We start from the raw sequence: 21,390 nt of genomic DNA, 5'->3' as shown, positions 1-21,390 counted from the left end.
GGCTCAGTGGAATAAGCGCTTGCCTGGCAAGCTCAGGGACCTGAGTTCAATCCCCGGTTCCACAAAAAAAAAAAAAAAAAAAAAAAAAAAAAAAAAAAAGAAGACTGTAGGGTTCCTTCTGTGTGGGTCAGGGAGATGGCTCAGGGGAATAAACACCTCTCTGGCAAGCATAAGGGCCTGAGTTCAATCCTTGGTTCCGGAAAAAAAAAAAAAAAATCTTACTTAGGAAAGCCTTGTCTATGTTTCTTTGTGTCATTGATCTAAAATATCCTTTTGTTGTTAAATTCAATTTAGGTTCAAAACCATGTTTGATTTATAAAAGGTGGAGAATAGCAGGTTGTTAGCAGCATAGGCTTAAAACAATACAAACACTGCTATCATTTGTCCTGTGCCACATGGAGAATTAAGTGAGGATGAGAAGTGGGGAGGGAGAGAGGGGGAGAGGGCCCTGGGTGTGACATCTAAAGTCACATTGGCTCCCCAGGGGCACTGACAGCTCCCAGTGATTTCAGAAAGCAGCCATTATGCTGTGTAGTGATTCCCAGCATGGGTTCTCTAAGAAGCCCTAAAGGGTCTTTGTAGTTTTAATCACACAGACAGCAAGACTTTCCACAGATGCCTGAAACCACAGATAATACCAAACCCTACATATTCTAATTTTGTCCCACTCATACATACCTGTGGCAAAGCTTAATTTATAAATTAGAGACATACAGTTAGTGAGGGTGAGAGTCTCACCAGCCAACCTCTGGTCTCACAGACCTGCTGCTGAACCCCAGGATCACTGCCCCGTCCATCTCATGCGTACAAATGTATGGCTTTGCCCCTGTCATTTTTTTCCCGCCTTTCTAGGCACAGTAAGAGATTAACAATTACTTTAAAGCAGGGGGGGGGGGATTGGGCTAAAAAAAATAAAAGAGATTAACAATTACTGATAACATAGACCAACTATAACAACTTACTATGACAAAAGTTGTTTTAAACCTATGAATTGTTTATGTCTGGCATTTCCCATTTTCCACTTTCAGATCACAGTTAACTTTGGGTAACTGAAACTGCAGAAAGCTAAGCCAAAGATAAGGATGGACTGACCCCAGGGGTAGTGGGGAGGCAAACTATTTTTGACTTTCAAAAAGCTAAGATGATAGCATATTTGATGTTCTTCACTCTACGGGTATGGTAACCGGATGTCAAATTAAATTAAACTTGGCCTGATTAGGCCGCCATCCCTTGCATCCTTGTGTAACATACCATCACCTAACTGAAGGCCTAATTTTTTTTTCATAATTTTATTGATAAACAGATAGCAATGAGACAGTTTCAAATCAAATTGGTAGGACAGTTTCAATAACTAACACACTGCATATATTCTCAGTGGTTAATTGTTGTACAAGATGCAGACTTGATATCCTATTTACAGACACCATTAGAACAAAACCCTCTATTCATTAAGAGAATGTAACTATACATCTATCCTAACCACTTTGAATACACAGATATAAAATGGATATTCTTCTGTATCCCCTTTTTTTGTTAAGTTCCGTTGTTGAATATTATAGGTGTGTAAACTCAGCAAAATATTCTAAAAGAGTCCAGTAGCCCATAATAGCATTGGGTCTTCTGTTTAACTGGCAATGTCAGAAATTATTGACCTGAGTCCCCCACAGCTCAACATAACAGCATGGCTTTACTTCCTATATTTCGTTGAAGGCCTAATTTAGAAGTAAGCTTTTGTGGTAAATAAGGAGTCTCAGCCGATCACAGCAACCGAACTGCAATCACTGGCAGCCAACTGACCAGACAAGGTTCACAGCAGGCAAATGTCAAGCTATGTATGGCCAACCCAGCAGCCTCACGGCCTGCCTTCCATTTCCGGGTGATGAACGCCTCCTGTCTGCCAAGTGGAGTCCAGCTCTCCTAACCTGTTCTACTTCAGGGGTCTACCCGACTCAGGAATCATTCTTTTCACTCAGTTAAACCCTGTTAAATTTAACTCATCTAAATTTTTTCTTTTTAACACTATTTATAGGCTGATCAGAAAATCTGATGGGTATGTCTATCTTTGATTAGTAGAGCTGCCTGTCTAGTTACTCACTCACTAATATAAGCACTTTGGCCAATAAAATCTTTTTCAAATGTGGAATGCAGAATAGTGGCTACTTGGAGTAAATAAATGCTTGCGCCTCATTGGTATAGTGGAAAGAATAGAAATCAGAGGGCCTGGTTCTAGTCCCAACCCAGCCACTAATTTATTCACATAACTAGTTTTTTTTTTCCTTTTCCTTCTCCTTTTGTTCCCCTTTCCTTTTCTGTCTATCCGTCCATCCATCCCTTCTTCCCTCCCTTCCTTCCTTGTTCTTTTGTCTTCAAATTTTTTTTTTTTTAAACTGGGGATTGAACTCAGAACCTTGTGCTTTTCAGGCAGGCACTTATGCCACTGAGCTATCTCCCTGGCTTGGTTTTTCTGATCTTTTTTTTTTTTTTCTTAATTTTAGGAAAGGTCTACAGGGTGTTCAGGGTCTCACTATTAGATTGGACTCGTAGTGATCCGCCTGTTTACAGCCTCCCAAGAGCTTTTTGTTTGTTTTTTGAGACAGATTCTCACTATGAACTGCAGGCTGGGCTTGAACTTGTGAGACTCTTCCTGCCACAGCTCCTGAGTGCTGGGATTACATGCATGTGCCAGCACATCTGGCTCAACTAGTGTCCCTTTCTGGGGTCTAGTTCCTCTATGTCTGGAATGAGGGAGATGCCTATATGTCTAAAGTCCTTTCTAGATGGATGCTTATGTGGCTCTGAGTTCTAAGTTCCACTCTTCCTAGAAGCCTTGCCAAGCTAAACTAAAGCTACAGGACAATGATAGCTTTCCCAAACTATGCTCAGCATAGACAGGAAACCCATGTCTTCCACACCTCTGTCCAGTGAGCAAAATCTTGGCCTCCATTTCTGCGTGGCCACCTCACTGCGCATCTGCTCACACGCACGCTCACTTTTCAGACATCCTGGCCTGTGTTGGTCATGATCTCATCTCTACCAGTGTTGAAGACAGGCTCCAAGCTGTGGGCACCCGGCTTACCAGCTCCACTGCCCTCTGACGGCCACTGCCATGGAGCCAGAGAACTGAGATGAGAGACGCACGGGATGGAGCAGAGTCCCGGGACCAGGGCTGCTGTTAGGACAGATTCACGCCACACTCATGTTTTATGGACTCCAGCTATCAAGGTCAGGATGGTGGGCAAATCAGACAGACCCTGTGTCTCTACTTCTTTGTAACTATCTGCGGGCCAAGTACCAAGTTTTCCAAGTCTGTGAAACTGGGAGACTAAAAGTTGATTCCACAGACCTGTTGGGCAGACGAAACGTCACAGCGTAAGGGCTCCAGGGCACTGCCGGGCATCTAACGCCATGGTCTAAGCAGAAGCTCATCTCCTTTCCTGCAATAATTAAAGGATGTGCCGGGATGATCCTGAATTGGGGAAAAAAACAATTGCTGTGGTTGTGTAAGAGAACGTCTTTGTTCTTAGGAAATTCGTGTTGAAATAGAGCTAAAGAGGCACATCTTCAACCTACCCTACAATGGCAACTCAGGGCACACGGTGAAAGCATAGCTGACTAGACAGGCAGGTAGGAGACACGGTGAAAGATGGACAAAGTAAGAGGCACAAAGTAGAACATAGTGTGAATCTGGGTAAAAGTTATATGGAATTCTTCATACCTTTTACGTGTAACTTTTCTGTAAGCTTGAAATGTGCTGTTGATAAATACTCTCCTGTCCTAGGCATACAGAGGGACTCAAAGAGAAAGGTCAGATCTCAGCAGCTTGAATCCGGCGGCCCGATGGCTGGTTCACCTTCACCCGCCCTGCCCTGCTGGCTGGCTCCCAGGAGGCACTCACGGGATAATCACACTTGCAACTTTCTGCTCGAGGTCAGATCTCAAACAGGGCTAAGGTGTCAGGGTTGTAACCAAAGCCGTAATTAGCAACCTACGGGGCCATCCTCCCCTCCTAGCCAAGGAGGCTCCTCCTGTCTGCAGGCCAGCATGCCCCTTGGATTCCCCGCATGCACAGGACCAAAGCCCTGGGCTGTACATTTTCACACATGAGGACTCCTGGTCTAAAACCAGGGGCTGCTTTTTGCAGTTCATACGGAGGGGTCCCAGACCTCTCAGCTCACCCACATGTCTTTTATAGCTGTGCAGAAACATGAAAGGAGCAAACAGACTTATGTGTGAAGATTCGGAGGCCCTTCAGTGCCCTTTGCTGCAAGTCTGAACAGGCTTTGCACTGGAGTTCAAAGAAGAAACCCAGTTCACATGACTCAGACTCACCCTAAGGATGTGGTTCGGGGTAGGAGGCCTGCAGGGAGAGCCGCCTCTCGGCTCGCTTCCTACCACTACAGCGCATAGATCTGGTCTCCAGGAAACGGCTTCTGTGCCCCAGCCCGAGCTTGGGCAGCTTAATCTCATCCCAGAAGTCTGCGGCTCTGGCCGAGGGCTAAACACTCCTATGGACAGATGCTAGGCGCATGGTTACTCCTTATTCTGAGGATTCTGAGCATAACGCACAGGTGGTAACCAGGTGCAGAGTCCATAGCTATGGAACTTGGCTGAATTTGTAGGGTTAAGTCTCATTTTCAAATGTTTCATGGAGCTCTGACCTAAAGTGACTCCACTTTTAGTGGTGTCAGACTTGCTTGTGGATCCGGGGTGGTTTGTTCCTATAAAGTTTTGTCCTAAAATGTTAAAGCTTGGGTCCACACGAGGACACAAGAACACTGGAGCCTGGGAGAAGATAGGGAATCACTTAATCCCATAGTCAACTAAATGGGGGGCAGATTTGCAATTAAAACTAAGGTTTTAGGACTGCGAGATAGCAGACTAAAGCACCTGCTCAGGCAAGCTTAGGAAAGCACAGGGACCGTGGTTCTGCTCAGGGCAACACAAGCAGCGCCAGCCCTGCCCCAGGGCAGGCTGAGCTAGCCAGAGTCCAGGGTGGCGTGGCACACACCTGTAATCTCAGCACTGGGGAGACTGAAAGCAGGAGGAGCACTATGAGTCTGAGCTATGTAGGGAGAGCCCGTAACAACCAAATACATTAAAAAAAAAAAAAAAAAAACCCTCAGGTCTCAGTGAAAAATGGATCAATCAGACTTCATTGATTATAGTAAGCATGTAATAAATGTTACAAAATAAAATGGGGCCTTATATTCTCATGTGGGAAGGTATCTAGAGATCAATTAAAATATGTACTGAAAACTTATGTTAAGTAAAAAACAACAAGCCTCATAATATATGGCATCTGCTTTGTGCAAAAATGTATTCTTACACACTAGGCATTTACACATTCTCTAGCTAGAGATAAAGCAAAATTTGTTTACCGTTACTTTCTTGTTTTTTTTTTTTTTTTTGGTGGAACCAGGGATTGAACTCAGGCCCTTTTGCTTGCCAGGCAAGTGCTTATTTTACTGAGCCATCTCCCTGGCCTCTTTACTTTCTTTTTAACAGGGTAGGATTTTCTATTTTTACATGCCTTTATTTTGAAGAGAAAAAACGAAAACAATGATATACAATTTGAAAACAAGATAATAGGAAATTAACAATGGTTATTATATTGTATATTGTTGTGTTCAAAGTAGCTACTCAGATTACCAGATATAGGCATGAAAAATTAATCAAACAATATAAGCACAAACTATTCCTTTCAATGAACTAATAGGAATTAGTCGTATAATTGCCTTAGCTATCTTGTATATATATATATATATATATATAAATATTTTTCCCCTTCCTTCTTTTCTTCTTTCCCCATTCAAGTTGTTCTTTCTATTTTTAGGTATCTTTCAATGCTAGATTTTTTTTTTTTCTTTTTGAGACAAGGTCTTGCTCAAAGACAGTTCGGGCTGGCCTTGAGCTCACTTTGTAGCCCAGGCTGGTCTCAAGCTCACAGTGATCCTCCTGTCTCAGCTGGGATTACAGGCGTGCACCACTATGCCTGACTGTGAGTTATTTTTGCACCATGTTCTTATGGCTTTTGCCAGTAACAATCATAAAGCTTTATATAAAAGAAAAGAAACAACTAAGAAAATAGAACTCATTCAGCTCTCCTGTCCCTCTCTCTCTGAAAATGCGCAAGGTGACCCCTGCTGACAGGACCCAATAATGACAGAGCTGGAGAGCTGAAGCTGAGTGAGGACAGGTAGCGCAGACCCCACCAGGTGCAGTCGGGAGACCAGAGTGCCCTGGGCGGTGGCCTCGGGAGAGAGGGCTGGCAGGCCGAGGCTCCAGCAAGAGCCAGCATCGGAGCTCCCAACTCGGACGTGCCTCAGACATTGTGTCTTCCTGACCTCAGTTTCCTTTTGCACAAGTCTCCAGAATCGGGGGTGGTGGTGAGAAAGAAGTCCCAACAGCGATGCGGCTTCTTCCTCCGGAGCATCTCACCCACGGCCCCAGCGCAGGAGCAGCCCCGGGAGCGGCAGGGAGAGTTACGAGAGCATCCTAGAGCGCCAGGATCTAGCTAGAGAAAAGTGCATCTTGAAGACTGTCTGCAGCCTGAGAAGCTGCAGCGCCCTTCCAGAAACCTGACTGCCTTGTTATGCTGGCTGAGGCGGCCAAGGAGCGCACTCCTCGGCTCAGTCAGATGGCAGCTGCTTGAGGAAAGCAGACAACCATCTCTGGGGGGCTCTGGGGTGAGCCGGGAGGGGCTGGGGACAGATGAATTACCTGTCACCAGCAAACACAGCACCCAGCTGTCAGGCCGCAAGGTCCCATCTCTGTCAGACGCGAACATGGAGGGGAACGGCTCGGCCTCCAGCAGGGAGGAGGCGAGTTTAAATGCAGCCCAGCTGCTGCCAGAAGAGCTTGATGTAGGGGACAGATGGTTCCTGCCGTGGTCTCAGATTGTGTGGGAGTTGGGGTGCATTTCGGGATCTCAATCCCGGAGCCCCGGCTCACTTTGTTCTGCTTACAAACAGGGGGCCTCAGAAGCAGCGACTGCTCCACTACTCCTTGCTTCACAAGTCATGGTGATCTCGCCGTGTGCCTGGCTTTACTCAACAAAATGTATCTGAAAAGGTATACCTGAAGGGAATCAGCCCAACAGGCCCTGCTGGCAAAAGGCTAGAACATACTCGCAGGGGGAATGGATCGAGGACCTCGTGGGATCTCTACGGAGGAGCTGTGCTCTCTTAGTTAATGATTTCTTTTCTGTTCGAATTTGCACAATAAGCATGAAGTTTATAAGCAAGAAAGATGCATTTTATTTAACAGAAGCTGTTGGTCCTTGCTGAAATCTAGGTGGTAGGGTGGTCACCCTTCGATGTATCTGCTTATCATCAGAGGTCAGTTATTACAGGCAGAGAAAAGGCCCATAATCTCTGAGTGATGGTCCTGCTCCCTGAAGAAGCCCTCTGTGGCTGTGAAGCGACCAGCTCTTCATTTCTCAGCCTGTCTTTACCTATTGATCTTTTTGCATTTCAAGTTTTACAAAAGAGCAATGTATCCTCCCTGTCTTCAATTTTACTAGCCAGAAATGGCCAACAGGGTACCAGAATGGGACTAATGGATGTGGAGGAACATCAGGTCGCTTGTGACACAGGGACTGGCAGGGGTGGGCTTTGACTTGTCCCCCAGACATCCTGGAGAAGGCTTACGTAAGCAACAACACATCACAGAAGGGGTAGTGATAATCCAGCTGAACGATGCTTCACCCCTTCCATGAGCCTGTGGACAATGCCACCAGGCATCTGAGTTCCTCTGGGCAGATGGGGTCACCATGCAGAAGAACGTGGGGTAGACTCTTCAGCTCGCTCCATGATTGGCCATGTCCAGGGAAGTCCCTGCCACCCCCAGGTAGCCTCAGATCCTCCAGGGGAGGGAGAAGGGCTTACTAAGGAGAAGAATGAAAGTAAAGAAGAGGACCCTGAGGTCGCAGCTCAGCCGTGAAAGTGAAGCCTCCAGAGCCAGGCTGCATGGGGCAAACCCACTCTATGCGCCAGCCCTGTGACCTCAGGCAAGGCTCTAAGGCTCTCTGTGCCTGTTTTCCAAGTACAATAAGGACAACAGTACTGTCCATATCATGGGGTGACTGCAGGATTAAATGCACTAAGATGACACAAAATGCTAAGAACACATTAGGTACCATAGAAATGTTAGCAGCTGCTGCTGTCACCACCCTAAAATGTCTGAGGCTCTTCTGTTAACTTTCTGGGCAGAGAGCAAAAGGTTTTCTAACAATGTTTTCTATCAACTTCCCACCTCTAAGCAAGAAGGATACAGTTGTAGTCAGAGCTTTTGGATATTAACGTCAATTATCACAGATCTTCATTTACACGGATCATCACATTGCTTGTGCTTGCCTGGCATGTACCTCACGCAGGTGCTTTCATAAAAATCTTAGAGCCTCTAAGGCGAACAGGGATGCCCCTGGGTACCGCTGGCAGATTGGTGCAAGAGAACCCTGATGTGAGGCTAAGCCAGAGTCACACACTGAGCTTCAAGCCCAGCTTGACTCCTGGTTCCCTGCATCCCAATTGCCAACATCCGCATCTGATCTGCTAAGGCCTGAGGCAGGGTCAAGCAGATAAATTATACAAACCAGGTGAAAATCTGTCTTACTTCTTTTAAAATTTGTGCATTTGGTACAGGGTCTCACTACACAGATCAGACTCATGGTGCTCCTCCTGTTTTCGGCCTCCCCAGTGCTCAGATTACAGGCATGCCCCGCCACACCCGTACTCTGTCACTGGCTCAGCATGCCCCGGGGGTGGGGCCGGTGCAGGATGTGGGACTGGGGATTGAACCCTGGAACCTCTACTTTCCAAAGCAGGTACTTTGTCTGCTGAGCTATCTTGTTGGCTCTTTTTACTTCTTAAAGCCACTCACAGGCAAGATATTGTCTCTATGTAAGGAACAAAGCCTTAGAGAAGTAGAGAGGCCTGTGTGAGGCCACACACCTGGGGGGCTTCAGGCTAGGACTTGAACCTACCTCTCTGGTCTCTAACAGCCCAGGAAAGGGCCTCTGGCTCTGTGGTCTGCAGTGGAGGGTGAGAATGAGGCCCAGGACAGAGCCCAGAGCGTTCCTCATCATGCCACTCCCTCTTCCACCGCACTATCTCAGTTGATCCCGCTGTCTTGTGCTCAGACCCCAGGACAGAGTCCTGGTGTGTGCTCTGGACCCCAGCTCGCCTATCACTGACATTTCCCCATATTTGCCACCAGAAGACCCGAGGGTTGTGCCGGCCTGGGCATAGCTCTTGGGCCTCCAGCAGCTTCTCTCCCTTTCTCCCTTCTCCAGCTCAGCAGGACAAATAAACAGGCAAGACAGAGCCTCCTGGCCCCAGGCCTCTGCACCCTTCCCACCCCCAGGCTGATAAGCGACACTTCATGGTTTGCTCCTCCGAGGTTTCCACTGCCCGGAACCCATGCGGGGCTGCACAGCAAGGCCCGCTTTGAAGAGGAGGCCACGCTGCATGCTGAGGAGAGAGAGACAGGCTGCAGCCGCAGGCAATCAGCGCAAATCAAAAGCTCGCATGTCCAGGCCAAAGCACTCCCCAGGCGCCCCCTAGCAGAGTTCAGGCAGAGGCAAGTGCATTCTTCTCCCTTCTCCCTCCGAGCTATCTCCCCCTCTCCCACCCCAGCCCTCCTTGGGCCCAGTGCAGCTGGAAGGCAGGAAAGCGTTGAAACTAAAGAGAAGAGAGTTGTTACGGCCAGTGGGAAAAGGAAATAAAGCCTTAGGGTTCTGGGGGACGTTATTTACAGAGAAGAACAAAACTAGAAACAGAAAAGCAGCAGGAGCCAGCCAACTGTTCCCCCAAGGGGCCAGTCATCACCATCAGTAACGGGCCTTGCTGTCAAACACTTTCACTTTCTGGATCGAGTTGTGGAATGTCCCTCACACAGGAAATGGTCTACTTCCATAAAACATCAGAAACTCAAGACACAAAGGCTCAACCCCCACCCCCCACCAGCCACTGTTGAATGCTAGGAGGTCAGTGTATGCCTTTGATTTTAAGTCACTATGTCAGCTTTTTGGCCACGTGTTGCAATGCTGTCTGGAGTGGACAGAGCCACTCTGGACCTCTGTTGGGGGCCACTTTTCCGATGGCCACAAGGCCACATCTGCACAGCTTCACCCCAGCCGAGACAGAGCAGGTTGACACAGATGCCACCGAGATGAAAAAGACAAGGGAGAACACGCTTCTGTACTCACACTTGTCCCAGACGCAGCTGGAGGAAAGGCAGGATTGGACTGTGCAAAGGGCCTCGCTGGAATGGCTGCGAAAGATGCCGTCCCAAGAGTCGAGGCATAATCTGAATTGCAAATGACAGAAAGCCCCACGGTGAGCTTGACCTCCAAGGACCATGATTAGGACACACATGGGAAGGAAGACTGAATTTCTTCTAACACATTCAGCTGGGACTGGTGAGACCCCACATCTGCGAGTGCAGGAATCAGCAAAGCTGCATGGCTATCGTGTCCAGAACACACGTGGGGGGCCCAGCGTGGGCTGGGTCCTGGCTCTGCCTGCTTTGCGTATAGGAAGGGCCCATCAGAGACATCCTGGCTCTTAAAGACAGGACATAAAGGGAGCCTGTGGGCTGCTGATTTCCGCTGCGAGCCCCGGACTTACCTTCATTCCCAGCGGGGTTATAAACAGCTGCGTTGTTAGGGGAGGGGCCCAGAGTTCCTTCTGCTGAAGTGAGCACACACCGGATGCCAGCACTGCAGAAGGGGGAGAGGGGGACCCGTTCCTCAACAGGTTAAATGAAGATTGACCCAAAATTCAGAAATTCCAGCCCAGGCCCAGCCCCCAAATGGGTGAAGAAGTGCTAGAGCAAACATCTGTATATGACCTTCATAGCCTCAGGATGGCCAAAGGCAGAAACAGCCCAGATGCCCATGAGACACAGAGTGGATGAGAAACGGGCTACACACACCACATGGCAGACCGTGAAGGCTGCATGCACCACGGCGGGGTCAAGTCTTCAAGACACTATGCTACATTTTAAGGGCCAGTCACAGCAGTCCATATGCTACGCCATTCTGTTCATATGAGACGTTCAGAAGAGGCAAATCCAGAGAGACCAAAAGCAGATGGTGGCTTCCAGGGGCCGGAGAAGGGTGGGAAGGAGGGGACCACTCGGAGAGTCGAAGCTTCCTGGACTAGACAGTGGCTGTATTTGAACAGCTTCAGAAATGTGCTAGATTCCACTAACCCTGAACTGAAAAATGCTGAGTCTCAGGTGAATTTTAGTACAACAAGAAAATGAGGGATCCAAACAAAGAGGATCTTGTAAAATTTGTTTGTTAACTTGTGGTAAGATACGCATAGCGTAAAGCTCACCATGTTTCCCACTTCTCGGTGTATGGTTCAGGCATTAGCACGGCCGTATGCTCCACAGCCAGCAGCAGCAGCCCTCTCCACAACGCCACAGCTTGCAAAAGTGAAACTCTACCCTCTAAGCAGTCAGCCTCCTGCAGCCTGATGAGCACTTTTTGTACTGTTTCTCTCGTTTTAAAAAAGTTTTAATCGTTTATTCATTTATTTGGTACAGGGTCTCACTATGCAGCTCAGACTCATAGTGATCCTCCTGTCTCAGCCTCCCCAGCACTGGGATTATAGGTGTGTGCCACTATGCCTGGTTTCAGTGGCTGGCACAGCATGCCCAGGGTACCAGGGCTGACACAGTATGCAGTACCAGCATTGAACCCTGGGCCTCGTGCTTGCCAGGCAGGTGCTTAGACCACCAAGCTGTCTCTCCATCCCATTTCTCTGTGTTTGTCCTCTTTAAATACCCAAATGTACAACATTCATCCTTTTGTAACTGGCTTTATTTCATTTAATGAAATGTCCTCGAGGTTCAAACGTGTAGTATTCCTTCCTTTTCAAGGCTGGATAACATTCTATGGTGTGTTAATCTATTCCTCTGTCTATGAAATCATTGGTTGCTTTCTTTTTTGAACACATAATAAGGTGAGGCACACATTTTAAATGCACACATCTCAAAACTTTGAGCCCCAGCTCTCTGTCCTGTACCCTCAGGTCAGACAATCTCTCCTCCATCTTACTGGTCTGTGGTTTCTGCCCAAGCCCACCAGCAGCTCTGTGTAGCACCAAACTTGGGATTCTGGTCAGCACACCCTGAGTTTATTACTCCTCTGCAGAGTGCTCTAACAGGTCGCTGCAACAGTACTCAGAGCAAACCCAAAAGCCTTCCAACAACCAAGGGCTCTGGACTTGTGCCTGCTGCTTAGGGCCAGCATGCATGAGTGCGCTCTCTCTCTCTCTCTCTCTCTCTCTCTCTCTCTCTCTCTCTCTCTCTCTCTCTCTCTCTCTCACACAAACACACACACCTGCGCTGCACCCCACCACTGCTTCTGATTCACAATTACACTGGGAATATCATCACTCATTTTGCATGTCATCCTCCTCCCATGTTGTGCCTGATCACCAGGAGGGCAGGGACTTTGCCTGCTTTGCACTCTGCACTTCCCCGACTACCGGCACAGAGTGCGAGCCACCCACTCCGCTTGGTGAGTGCTTGTGCGCATGCGCAAGCCGGCTCTCACCGGCACTTACTGTTCAGAGAAGACCAGGCATTTCTGAGCGTGCAGTTTTCCTTTCACATGCAGCTCCCAGTCCTAGGTCAGGAGAAAGGAAAAAAATGATTAAAGCAGACTGAATTCACAGGGAGGCCGAGATGCAGGGAGCACCAGCCCTGCAGGCACCTGGCCCTCGGCCTCCTCTCATCCTGCCCTCGCTCCATTCCTCTGAGCCCTCATCTTGTGCAGCAGACCTGAAAGTCAGTCTCTCTCCTTACAGCGGACCCTTGTGCCCACCGCCAACCCTTTCTGTCTCGCACAGAGACCCCTCACATTTCTGAATGCAGCTGGGAGACGCTGGCAGGCAGATTCACGGGAATTATGAAGCCTCAGAAAAGGCTTATGAGAGGCAACATCCTGGACTTCCTTCCAGGGCCAGCCAGTCTGCTCCCTGGGATGGAGGCACGAGGGTGCGTGCTGTGAGGGTCCGGGGATGCACCTGGAGGATGCAGCAGGCAGGGGTATCAGCTGCAGGGTGTCCCCCCTAAGAAGGGACTTCACCTGGCCTGAAAGCAGGGGACTGGCTGAGCGATGGGAGACACGGTAGCCCAGGACTGAAGCCAGGCATGCTCAGACCACAGTTTTGGCTTTTGGTTTCTGCTTTTCTTATTTCAGTGTTAGGAACACACCCATGGCCTCCTGAGTGCCAGGCAGGCTCCATCACAGAGCTGCCCCTACGTCTGAATCCTACATCTGATTTCCACTCTGCACTGCCGAGGTAGGAGCTCCACAGCAAATCATTTCACCATTCTGAGCAATTTCACTACTCCGAGCATCCGTTTTTTCATCTGTGGAAGGAGGACGGTAGCAGCGCTGCAGCTTCCCCTAGCCGCTGCGCACACACGGAAAGCAGCCAGGACGCCAGCTATTACCATGATTGCTCTGGAATATTTTAATGTATCACGAGTACATATTTGGAGGGAATTATACTACAATGGGCTTTAGTTTGCAGCTGTCTGAAGTATTTTTCTACCCCTGGGAAAGCGTTGCAAGTCTCTCCACAGTGCAGATGTAGCAGCCACGGGCCTTTATAATAATCTGTCTAGGTCTCACCCAGAAATCGCTCTCTTGCCTCTGATCCTGAATCCCACTCTTCTCTTCTTTTGAAACTCAGCACAACACATGTTCTCAAGGAAAGGCAGCTACCACAGAAGAAAAGGCCTTGCCAGGAGGCTGGGGCCCAGCAGCTGCCCCAGAGGAGAAGGATGCAGGAGCCCAGAGCCTGAGCACCCCCTCTGCAGGGCAGGTGGGCTTTTTGCTCCCTTTCCCCTCAGCCTCAGCTTCTCATCTATCAACAGGGAAGGAATCTCTTACTGGCCTTAAAGCAAGGAACTGGCCGTAACACATTTCCGAAATTCCTCTGGGTTCTAATATCTAATAATGATCTAATCTAATCTAACATCTAATCATGATTTGAGCAAGCAGCTGGGTGCAAGGTTCAGTTTCTCCGGGTGAGCACCACACTTTGAGGTGGGGCTCCAGGTCCATCTCAGACAACTCACCTTCAAGTCAAATACCTTCTTGTCGCACATGCTACAGATGTGCGGCATGCGGAGGGGTGCCACACCGTGGAAATCATTCAGCTCATGAGCTTGCAGGGGTGGTGCAGACAGCAGGGCCTGCTCCTCCTTGGGCTGCCGCCGGGCACTGACAAAACCCTGCTTGCTGTTGTTGAGCCGAGCCCCAAAGGAAGGGGGAGTCCTGTCTGCGGTGGGTTCCTCAGGGTCATACAGTTCATATGGCTGGCTGGGGGGTGGAGGCCACAGGTTGGCACCTGCTGTCAGGTCAGCCTTGCTTTGGCCGGGGAATCCAGGAGGGCTCTCCCACTGGCTGTTTGCACCCTGCAGCAGTGGCCCGATCTCACTTTTCATGCCCGCTGCCTGCTCAGCTGGAAATCCTGCTGCCATGTTTGACCCTTGTGCATTGGGTCCGTAGAAGTCTTTAGAAAAGGTGGCCTGGCCATCTTGCCCTGCATGGCTGTAGTGCCCTTCATAGGTTACGCTGCCTGAGGCGGAGGCCGAGGCTGGCAGGAAGCCAGGCTGACCATCTGCTTCGGAGCCATAGGCCTGGCCGGTGCCGGCCTTGCCATACTCGTAGAATCCCGTGGTAGCCGGGGCAGGCCCAGCCTTGCCAATGCCCAAGATGACTGCTGGTTGGGCTGGGCTCTGGGCCATCACCCCACCAAAAGGATGCACCACTATGGCGCTGGGAGGCTGGCTGGGGAGGCTCACAGAGGGTCCTGGGCCTCGAGTTTGGCCAGGGGTTGAAAAGGCCATTGTGTTTGAGGCGAACCGGGCACCCGCAATGCTCGCAGCATGCTGGGGCACCGCAGCGTGGCCATGGGGGGTGCTGAGCACAGACGGATGTCTCAACTGGTTGAAGAGGGGTTGGGACATGGCCACTTTGGAGAGGACCTGGTTCAGGACGGTGGCGGCTGCGGTGTTGTTGGTGACTGCCGTCTGTGCCAGCTTCAGCCGGTGGAGGGTGAGCTGGGCCTGCAGCTGGGCCAGCTGGAGACTGGCAGGCGAAGGGAGCAGAGGACTCGGGTTACAGACAGAGAACGGGGCCTTGTCCAGGAGCTTGGCGGCACTGCAGAGAGACAAGAGTTCTAGATGCATGGCTGGCTCTCAGCGAGAGAGACCAGGGGCTGCTTGTGCTTCCCGGAGGCCCCTCCTCTCACATATGTGAGAGGGACCCACATTCACACGGGCTCACACACTAAGAGCAAACCAAATCGGCACTAGAAAAGTGATACAACAGGACTAAGCACCTGCTTAGACAAGCGCAAGGACTGGGATTCGATCCCCGGCACCACATGCCCCACCGGCCCTGCCCCTAGGCACACTAAGCTGGCCACCAAGCCACCAAGACAGGACATGGTGGCCCCTGCCTGTAATCCCAGCCAGGAAGGCTGAAAACAGGAGGATAGCTACAAATCCAAGCTGCGTAGTGAGGCCCTATATCAAATACATAAAAAAGTAAATAAAAACAAATAAAAGAAAAGTGATATAACAATGTTGGATCTCTTCAGTAGTTGGGAGCATAAATCAAAATTGTGAGAAACAAGTATTTGCCTAGTGAATCACCGAGATTAAAAATAATAACTGTAACCAGTGCTGGAGAGATTAAGTGGCACAGACATGATGTCAGCGAGCTGTGAACTCAGAGCTTTGGGAGACGGCTTGGATTGTGCATTTGCTGCAGTCAGGTCCTTTGACCTCGTAAGTCTATAAAACTCTCCAAAGGTAAGAGCTTCATACCTGAAAATGTTTAACGTTAAGTCCTTACTTAAGAGTCCAAAACTGAGGGCCTGTGAGATAGCTCAGCAGTCCAAGTGCCTGCCTGGCAAGCGCAGGGACTGGGATTTGATCCCTGGCACCACATGCCTGCTTGCCTTGCCCCCAGACATGCTGTGCTGGCCACCGAATCTGGGCATGGTGCTGTACACCTGTAACCCCAGAGCTGGGGAGAGTGAAAACAGGAGGCTCACTATAAGTCTGAGATGCATAGTGAGACCCTGTACCAAATACATAAATTGAAGAGTCCAAAATTGAAAATTACAAACAACCACTAATGGGAAGAGACCCTTGTCCTCAGCAAATTAGGACATCTCTACCCAGTCAAAAATCAGGTAACCATGTCCTATTCTTTTTTTTTGTGGAACTGGGGATTGAACTCAGGCCCTTGTGCTTGCCAGGGAAGCGCTTACTCCACTGAGCCATCTCTCCAGCCCCAACCATGTCCTATTCATGTTTAAATTTCTACTTTATTATATAACATTAAAAACATCTGAAATGTGTGCCCAAGAACCAAGCCTACCACAGAAAGCATTCCAATGTGCCAAATCCGCCCCCATGGTTACCACTCTACCAGCCCCACCCCTTCCCCACCATTGCCAATGGTAAACACTGCCTGTTGTTATGGTGGGTTTTATTTGTTTGTTTGCTTATTTATAGTCCCAGCTGGCTGTGAATTTATCAACACAATCCTCCTGCCTCAGCCTCCCAAGTGCTGGAATTACTGGCATGTGCCACCATACCCAACTAAATACTACCTTGAATTTGGTAAGGTCACCAGTTACAGAGAAAAAAGTCCCTGCAATTTACATTGAAGCTATGAGAAAGTCCAGAGGCTTCATGGTAAATGAAAACAATCAAGCTTCCAAACTGCACACAGAATGAACTGCACATATATTTATGCCAAACATATTTTCACCTATTCTCATTTCACATCCAAGAATAACAACCCATTTCGAAAACACAGCTAGTATAAAGAATAAATCCTAAAGTGTCAGGCAAAAAGCTCTGAATCTGAGGTAGTCATAGGCAGTGGTCTGCCCTCTCCGACCTGACTGGGAGATGGAAAGGGCTGCCCTCCTAGCTGACAAGCACCATTCATGTCCCCTGTGCGGGTTGGGGACAGTGTGCAGGACTGAATTGTGGTCTGGAAGCGGAACAGACTTTCCCAGAGTCTGGGCTGTGTGCTTAGCACAGTCCAGGTTCTCGAGTAAGACCAGGAGGTCTGGGTCTTCAGCTCCCCTTGTGGGAAGGAGATGTAATCAAGAAACAGGTACGCGGGGCTGGTGAGATGGCTCAGTGGTCTAAAGCACCTACTTAGAACAAGCTTAACAAAGCACAGGGACCGCGGTTCAATCCCCCAGCACCACATGCCAGCCAGCCCTGCACCCTGGTGGGCTGAGCTGGCCACACACACACATAAATAAAATAAATAAATAAATAAATAAATAAGAAACAGGAGAGACTGGTGAACCGGAACTCCGGGACATTTTCCAGGAAGAATGGGACGGCCAGACAATGATCAGCAGGCTGAGAAATGGATGGCAGTGGGAAAGCAGAACTGGAACACTTTTGTCTCCACTGTCCCAGATGCTGTACAATAAAAGTACAATAATAATGAAGCCAGAGAGAGAGAGGCTAGGGGAGGCTCAGGAAAGAATGGCAAGAGTGTGGTATGCCACACTGCTTTCACTTCGAAGACATGAATGTCACACCTGCCCCACTCTCAGGACACTGTCAGGAAAGAAAGCCACCCTTAGGTCTGTGTTTTGCAGGAGGAGGGGCGTGGGAGAGACTCCTCTTGGTCACCACAGCTACTGAGCCACCATGCCATCTCAATGGCCCTCCCCAGTGGTCCCACAGGCTGGGTGATTTTCATGCATCTTGTGGGGCAAGGATCTACAGCTCTGTGGGATTATGTGACCACTTCATGAACACCAGGGCTGCTGAGTACAGGCTTTGAAAAGAGGAGAAGTAGCAGCTTCCCCTCCCCCGTGGAGTGGTCTATCCTCCCGGGCCATTTGCCTGTTTTGTTTGAAGTGAGTTCCCAGAACACCAGGCACACCCACACTCAAATGTAAGTACAGAACACAGTTCAGAGCCAGATTAAAAAAAAAAATGACTTTTTTATCCCATGTGTGCAAAAACATCAGAAACGGCTGTAAGCTGTTAAAAAGAGATACCCGGCTAGCAGCCCTGCAGAGCTCCCTGGGGCAGACCCACAGGGAAGGAGGGCACCAAGTTGAAAGGTCGTTATGGATCTTTTCTCTTGGAGGTAGGGAGAGGTGTGCTGTGCTGGGTGCAGCCAGGTCTTGGGGACGTCCGAGTGCTGTACTAATCCCAGCAGCAGCGCAGGAGGAAAAGATTGTCCAGGTGGACAAGAATGCAGAAGGGAGAGGGGGATGGTCCAGACGGGTGATAGATCCTGGCCTGTGTGGTATTAAGTAGCCAAGCTTTAGAAGAGCAGCGAAGCTTAACTCAAAACCCAGGGCCAAGCCTTCCTCCCAGGTCTGTGCACCACGCACACTGTTCTTACTAACAAGGCGATAATGAGGTGCCAATTTGGTTTCCATGGCCAGAGAAAGACAAGGTTGGTTTTGTTTCCCTCCCATCCCCCCCAGAGAAGTCAGCTGCATTTTCTAAACTTGCATTCTGGGCTGGAGGGAGCGCTTGCTGGAGGTTTATCCCCTTTGCTTGCAAGCTCTGCTAAGCCAAGCACCCTGGTATTTGTAGGTCGGCTGTGGGAGCAGAAGACGGCCAAGCTGCAGAAGTCTACGCATTCAGACCCAGCTGGAACAAGAGCACTAGCGTAGTCTCTTGTGAACCGCTCTTGGCCTATCAGGCTCTTCTTTCAGGGGTGCAAGGGTCTTTCATGGTGCTGGGACTGAAGCTAGGGCCTTCTCCCTGAGCTACACCCCCAGACCTTTTCTATTTATTATTTTGAGACAGGGTCTCACTAAGTCGCCCAGGCTGGACTCAAACCTGCAACTCTCCTGCCTCAGCATCTCTGAGTCCTGGAATATCCATGTCTGCCCCTATCTATGCCCAGCTCTTCTGGCAAATTCTTCTGGATTCCAACTTTATTTTTGGGGGATGGAACTCAGGACCTTGCACTTGCCAGGCAGGCACTTAAGCCACTGAGCTATCTCCCCAGCCCAACTGGTATCATTTCTAATGTGCTTTTCAAGCTATTTTTTTATTTTCTTTAAAATTTAAAAAAAAAAAGTGGATTTCGGGACTGGCCAGATAGCTCAGCGAACTAAAGCGCCTGCTTAGGTAGAGTGCAGCAGTTGGGGTTCAATCCCCAGCTTGTTGTGCCGGCCCTGCCCCCAGGGGCTCACCGAGATAGAGATTGAGACTAGGTGTGGTGGCACGTGCCTGTAATCCCAGCACTTGGGAGACTGAAAACAGGACAATCATTATGAGTCCGATCTCCATAGTGAGACCCTGTAGACCACATAAAAAGTGGATTTTGCATAAAATCCTCAGAGCTAAATTCTTCTCTTGAACCTAAATCTTAGAATAATGGAGAAAAGATACCTCATTTTATAAGTCCAAAAGCCCTCATCTGCAAGAGCAAATAACCTACAGTGCAGGCGCACGCAGGCATCGCAGGGGATGTCTTTATGAGCCATTTCCCTGCTTTGTTTGAAGTGAGTTTCCAGAACACCAGGCACACCCACACTCATGCACAAGTACAAAACACATTTTTGAGCCAGATAAAAATGACGCTGTTGTTACCCTGTCCCAACTGTGTGAAAAATCAAGTTCCACAAAAGAAGGACTGTGTCTTGGGGACCCCTGTGCCTCCCCAGCATGCTGCCTCTCACTTGGCGTGACAAGAGAAGGAAGAAGGGAGCTGATGGCCGCGGCCCGCCAGGCCCTGGGGACCCTGGATGACACAGACCCCCTCTCTGTGAGTGCACATTCTATGGAGGATATGGACCTCAGAACCTTGACAAAGGAGCCCCTAAATATACCCCGAGAACAGGTGGGTTTTGCTGTTGTGTAGCTAAACATCCAAGCAAGCACACATTTGCCCACCTAGGCTACCACTCCAGTGCCCCATTCCTACACAGGCATTTCAATATGCCCTTCTTTTGGGGCCGGGGAGACAGCTCAGTGGCATAAGTGCCTGCCTGGCAAGTGCAAGGTCCTGAGTTCGACCCCTGTTACAACACACAAAAAATCTGATGATCAATATGCCCTTCTTCCTAAGTCTAGCTTCTGAGATTGCACAGATAATTGAATAATGATCCATGGAGGATGTTCATTTTCTAATCCAAAGAGACTGAGAGTATTACCTTATGTGATAAAAAAGGACTTCGTAGCTGTAATTAAATTGAGGATCTTGGGCCAGCCAAATAGCTCATCAGCAGATCAAAGCTTCTGCAAGCAGGTGCAGGGGCCAGGGGTTTGATCCCCAAGCCTGCCATGCCTGCCCTGCTCCCAGGGCGCTCTGAGATGGCAATTGGGCATAGTGGCACGCACCTATAATCCCAGCTCTTTTGGAGGCTGTAAACAGGTGGATCACTATGAGTCCAATCTAGTAGTGAGACCTTGAACACCCTGTAGACCCTTCCCTAAAATAAAAAAATTAATAATAATAATAAAATAAAAATAAATTGAAGCTCTTGAGATAGGAGAGCATACTGAAATTATCCATGTGTACCTTGTCTGATGAAGGCAGGAGAATAGGATTTGGGCAGCAGAGGCAGAGGGCAGAGGCAGAGGGCAGAGGGCAGAGGCAGAGGGCAGAGGGCAGAGGGCAGAGGCGGAGGGTAGAGGGCAGAGAAGAGAAGGAAAAAGGGAGAGCAGAGAGGGAGAAGGGGAAGAGAAGTGGGCAGAAGGGAGACGGTAAAAGGGAGAGGGGAGAGAAGAGGGGAAAGGGGAGAGGGGAGAAGGGAGAGGGAAAAGGCAAGAGGAAAGAGGGCAAAAGGGAGAGACGAGAGGGGAAAGGGAAGAGGGCAGAGGGGAGAGGGCAGAGGGCAGAGGTAGAGGGGAGAGGGATGAGGAGAAAGATGTGACACTTGGCTTTGAAGGTAGAAGAATAGGCTGGGAGCCAAGGCAACATAGGCGGCCTCCAGAAATGAGAAAAAGCAAGGGAAAAGAGACTCCTCTGGAGCACCCAGAGAAAACTTATCCTGCTCACACCTTGGCTTGTAGCCTGATTTTGGACTTCTAACTTCCAGAATTGTAAGAGAATAAAATTGTGTTCTTATAAGCTACTAACCTGGTGGTAATTTGTTATGACAGCAATAGGAAACTAACTGAATCCTCAAAGTCGCTTAGTCACTTAGGTACAAAGAGCCTTCCACTCAGGCAGTGGGAGAAGAGCTGCCTGACTGCATTTTGTGGGTATGACCTGACCCCCACAAGGTCCACACAGGCACAGAACACTTGAGTGGCTACCTGAAAACCCTTTGGAAGCTTGGCCAGGCCAAATTCTACACAAACAAAAACCCAGAAGTGTCTGTCTCTCTCTCTCTCTCT

The 21,390-nt window shown here is 49.2% G+C and overlaps 1 protein-coding gene across 1 annotated transcript in view; it reads right to left on the bottom strand.

Moving 5' to 3' along the window:
* The window catches only part of Rbm20 (RNA binding motif protein 20), a 212,476-nt gene that overhangs the window by 42,482 nt on the left and 148,604 nt on the right, over window positions 1–21,390 (bottom strand). The window contains exons 2-5 of the mRNA XM_004631583.2: window positions 14,104–15,190; window positions 12,579–12,640; window positions 10,629–10,720; window positions 10,208–10,308 (exon numbers count right to left, since the gene is read on the bottom strand). Coding sequence (XP_004631640.2) covers window positions 10,208–10,308; window positions 10,629–10,720; window positions 12,579–12,640; window positions 14,104–15,190 — 1,342 coding nt within the window. The remainder of the gene's footprint in view (window positions 1–10,207; window positions 10,309–10,628; window positions 10,721–12,578; window positions 12,641–14,103; window positions 15,191–21,390) is intronic.

This window comes from Octodon degus, unplaced genomic scaffold (genome assembly GCF_000260255.1).
Source record: "Octodon degus isolate 3935 unplaced genomic scaffold, OctDeg1.0 scaffold00042, whole genome shotgun sequence".
In the NCBI taxonomy this organism is placed as follows: Eukaryota; Metazoa; Chordata; class Mammalia; order Rodentia; family Octodontidae; genus Octodon; species Octodon degus.
The sequence above is the reverse complement of the archived record's forward strand: the minus strand, read 5'-3'. Positions and strand labels throughout refer to the sequence as shown.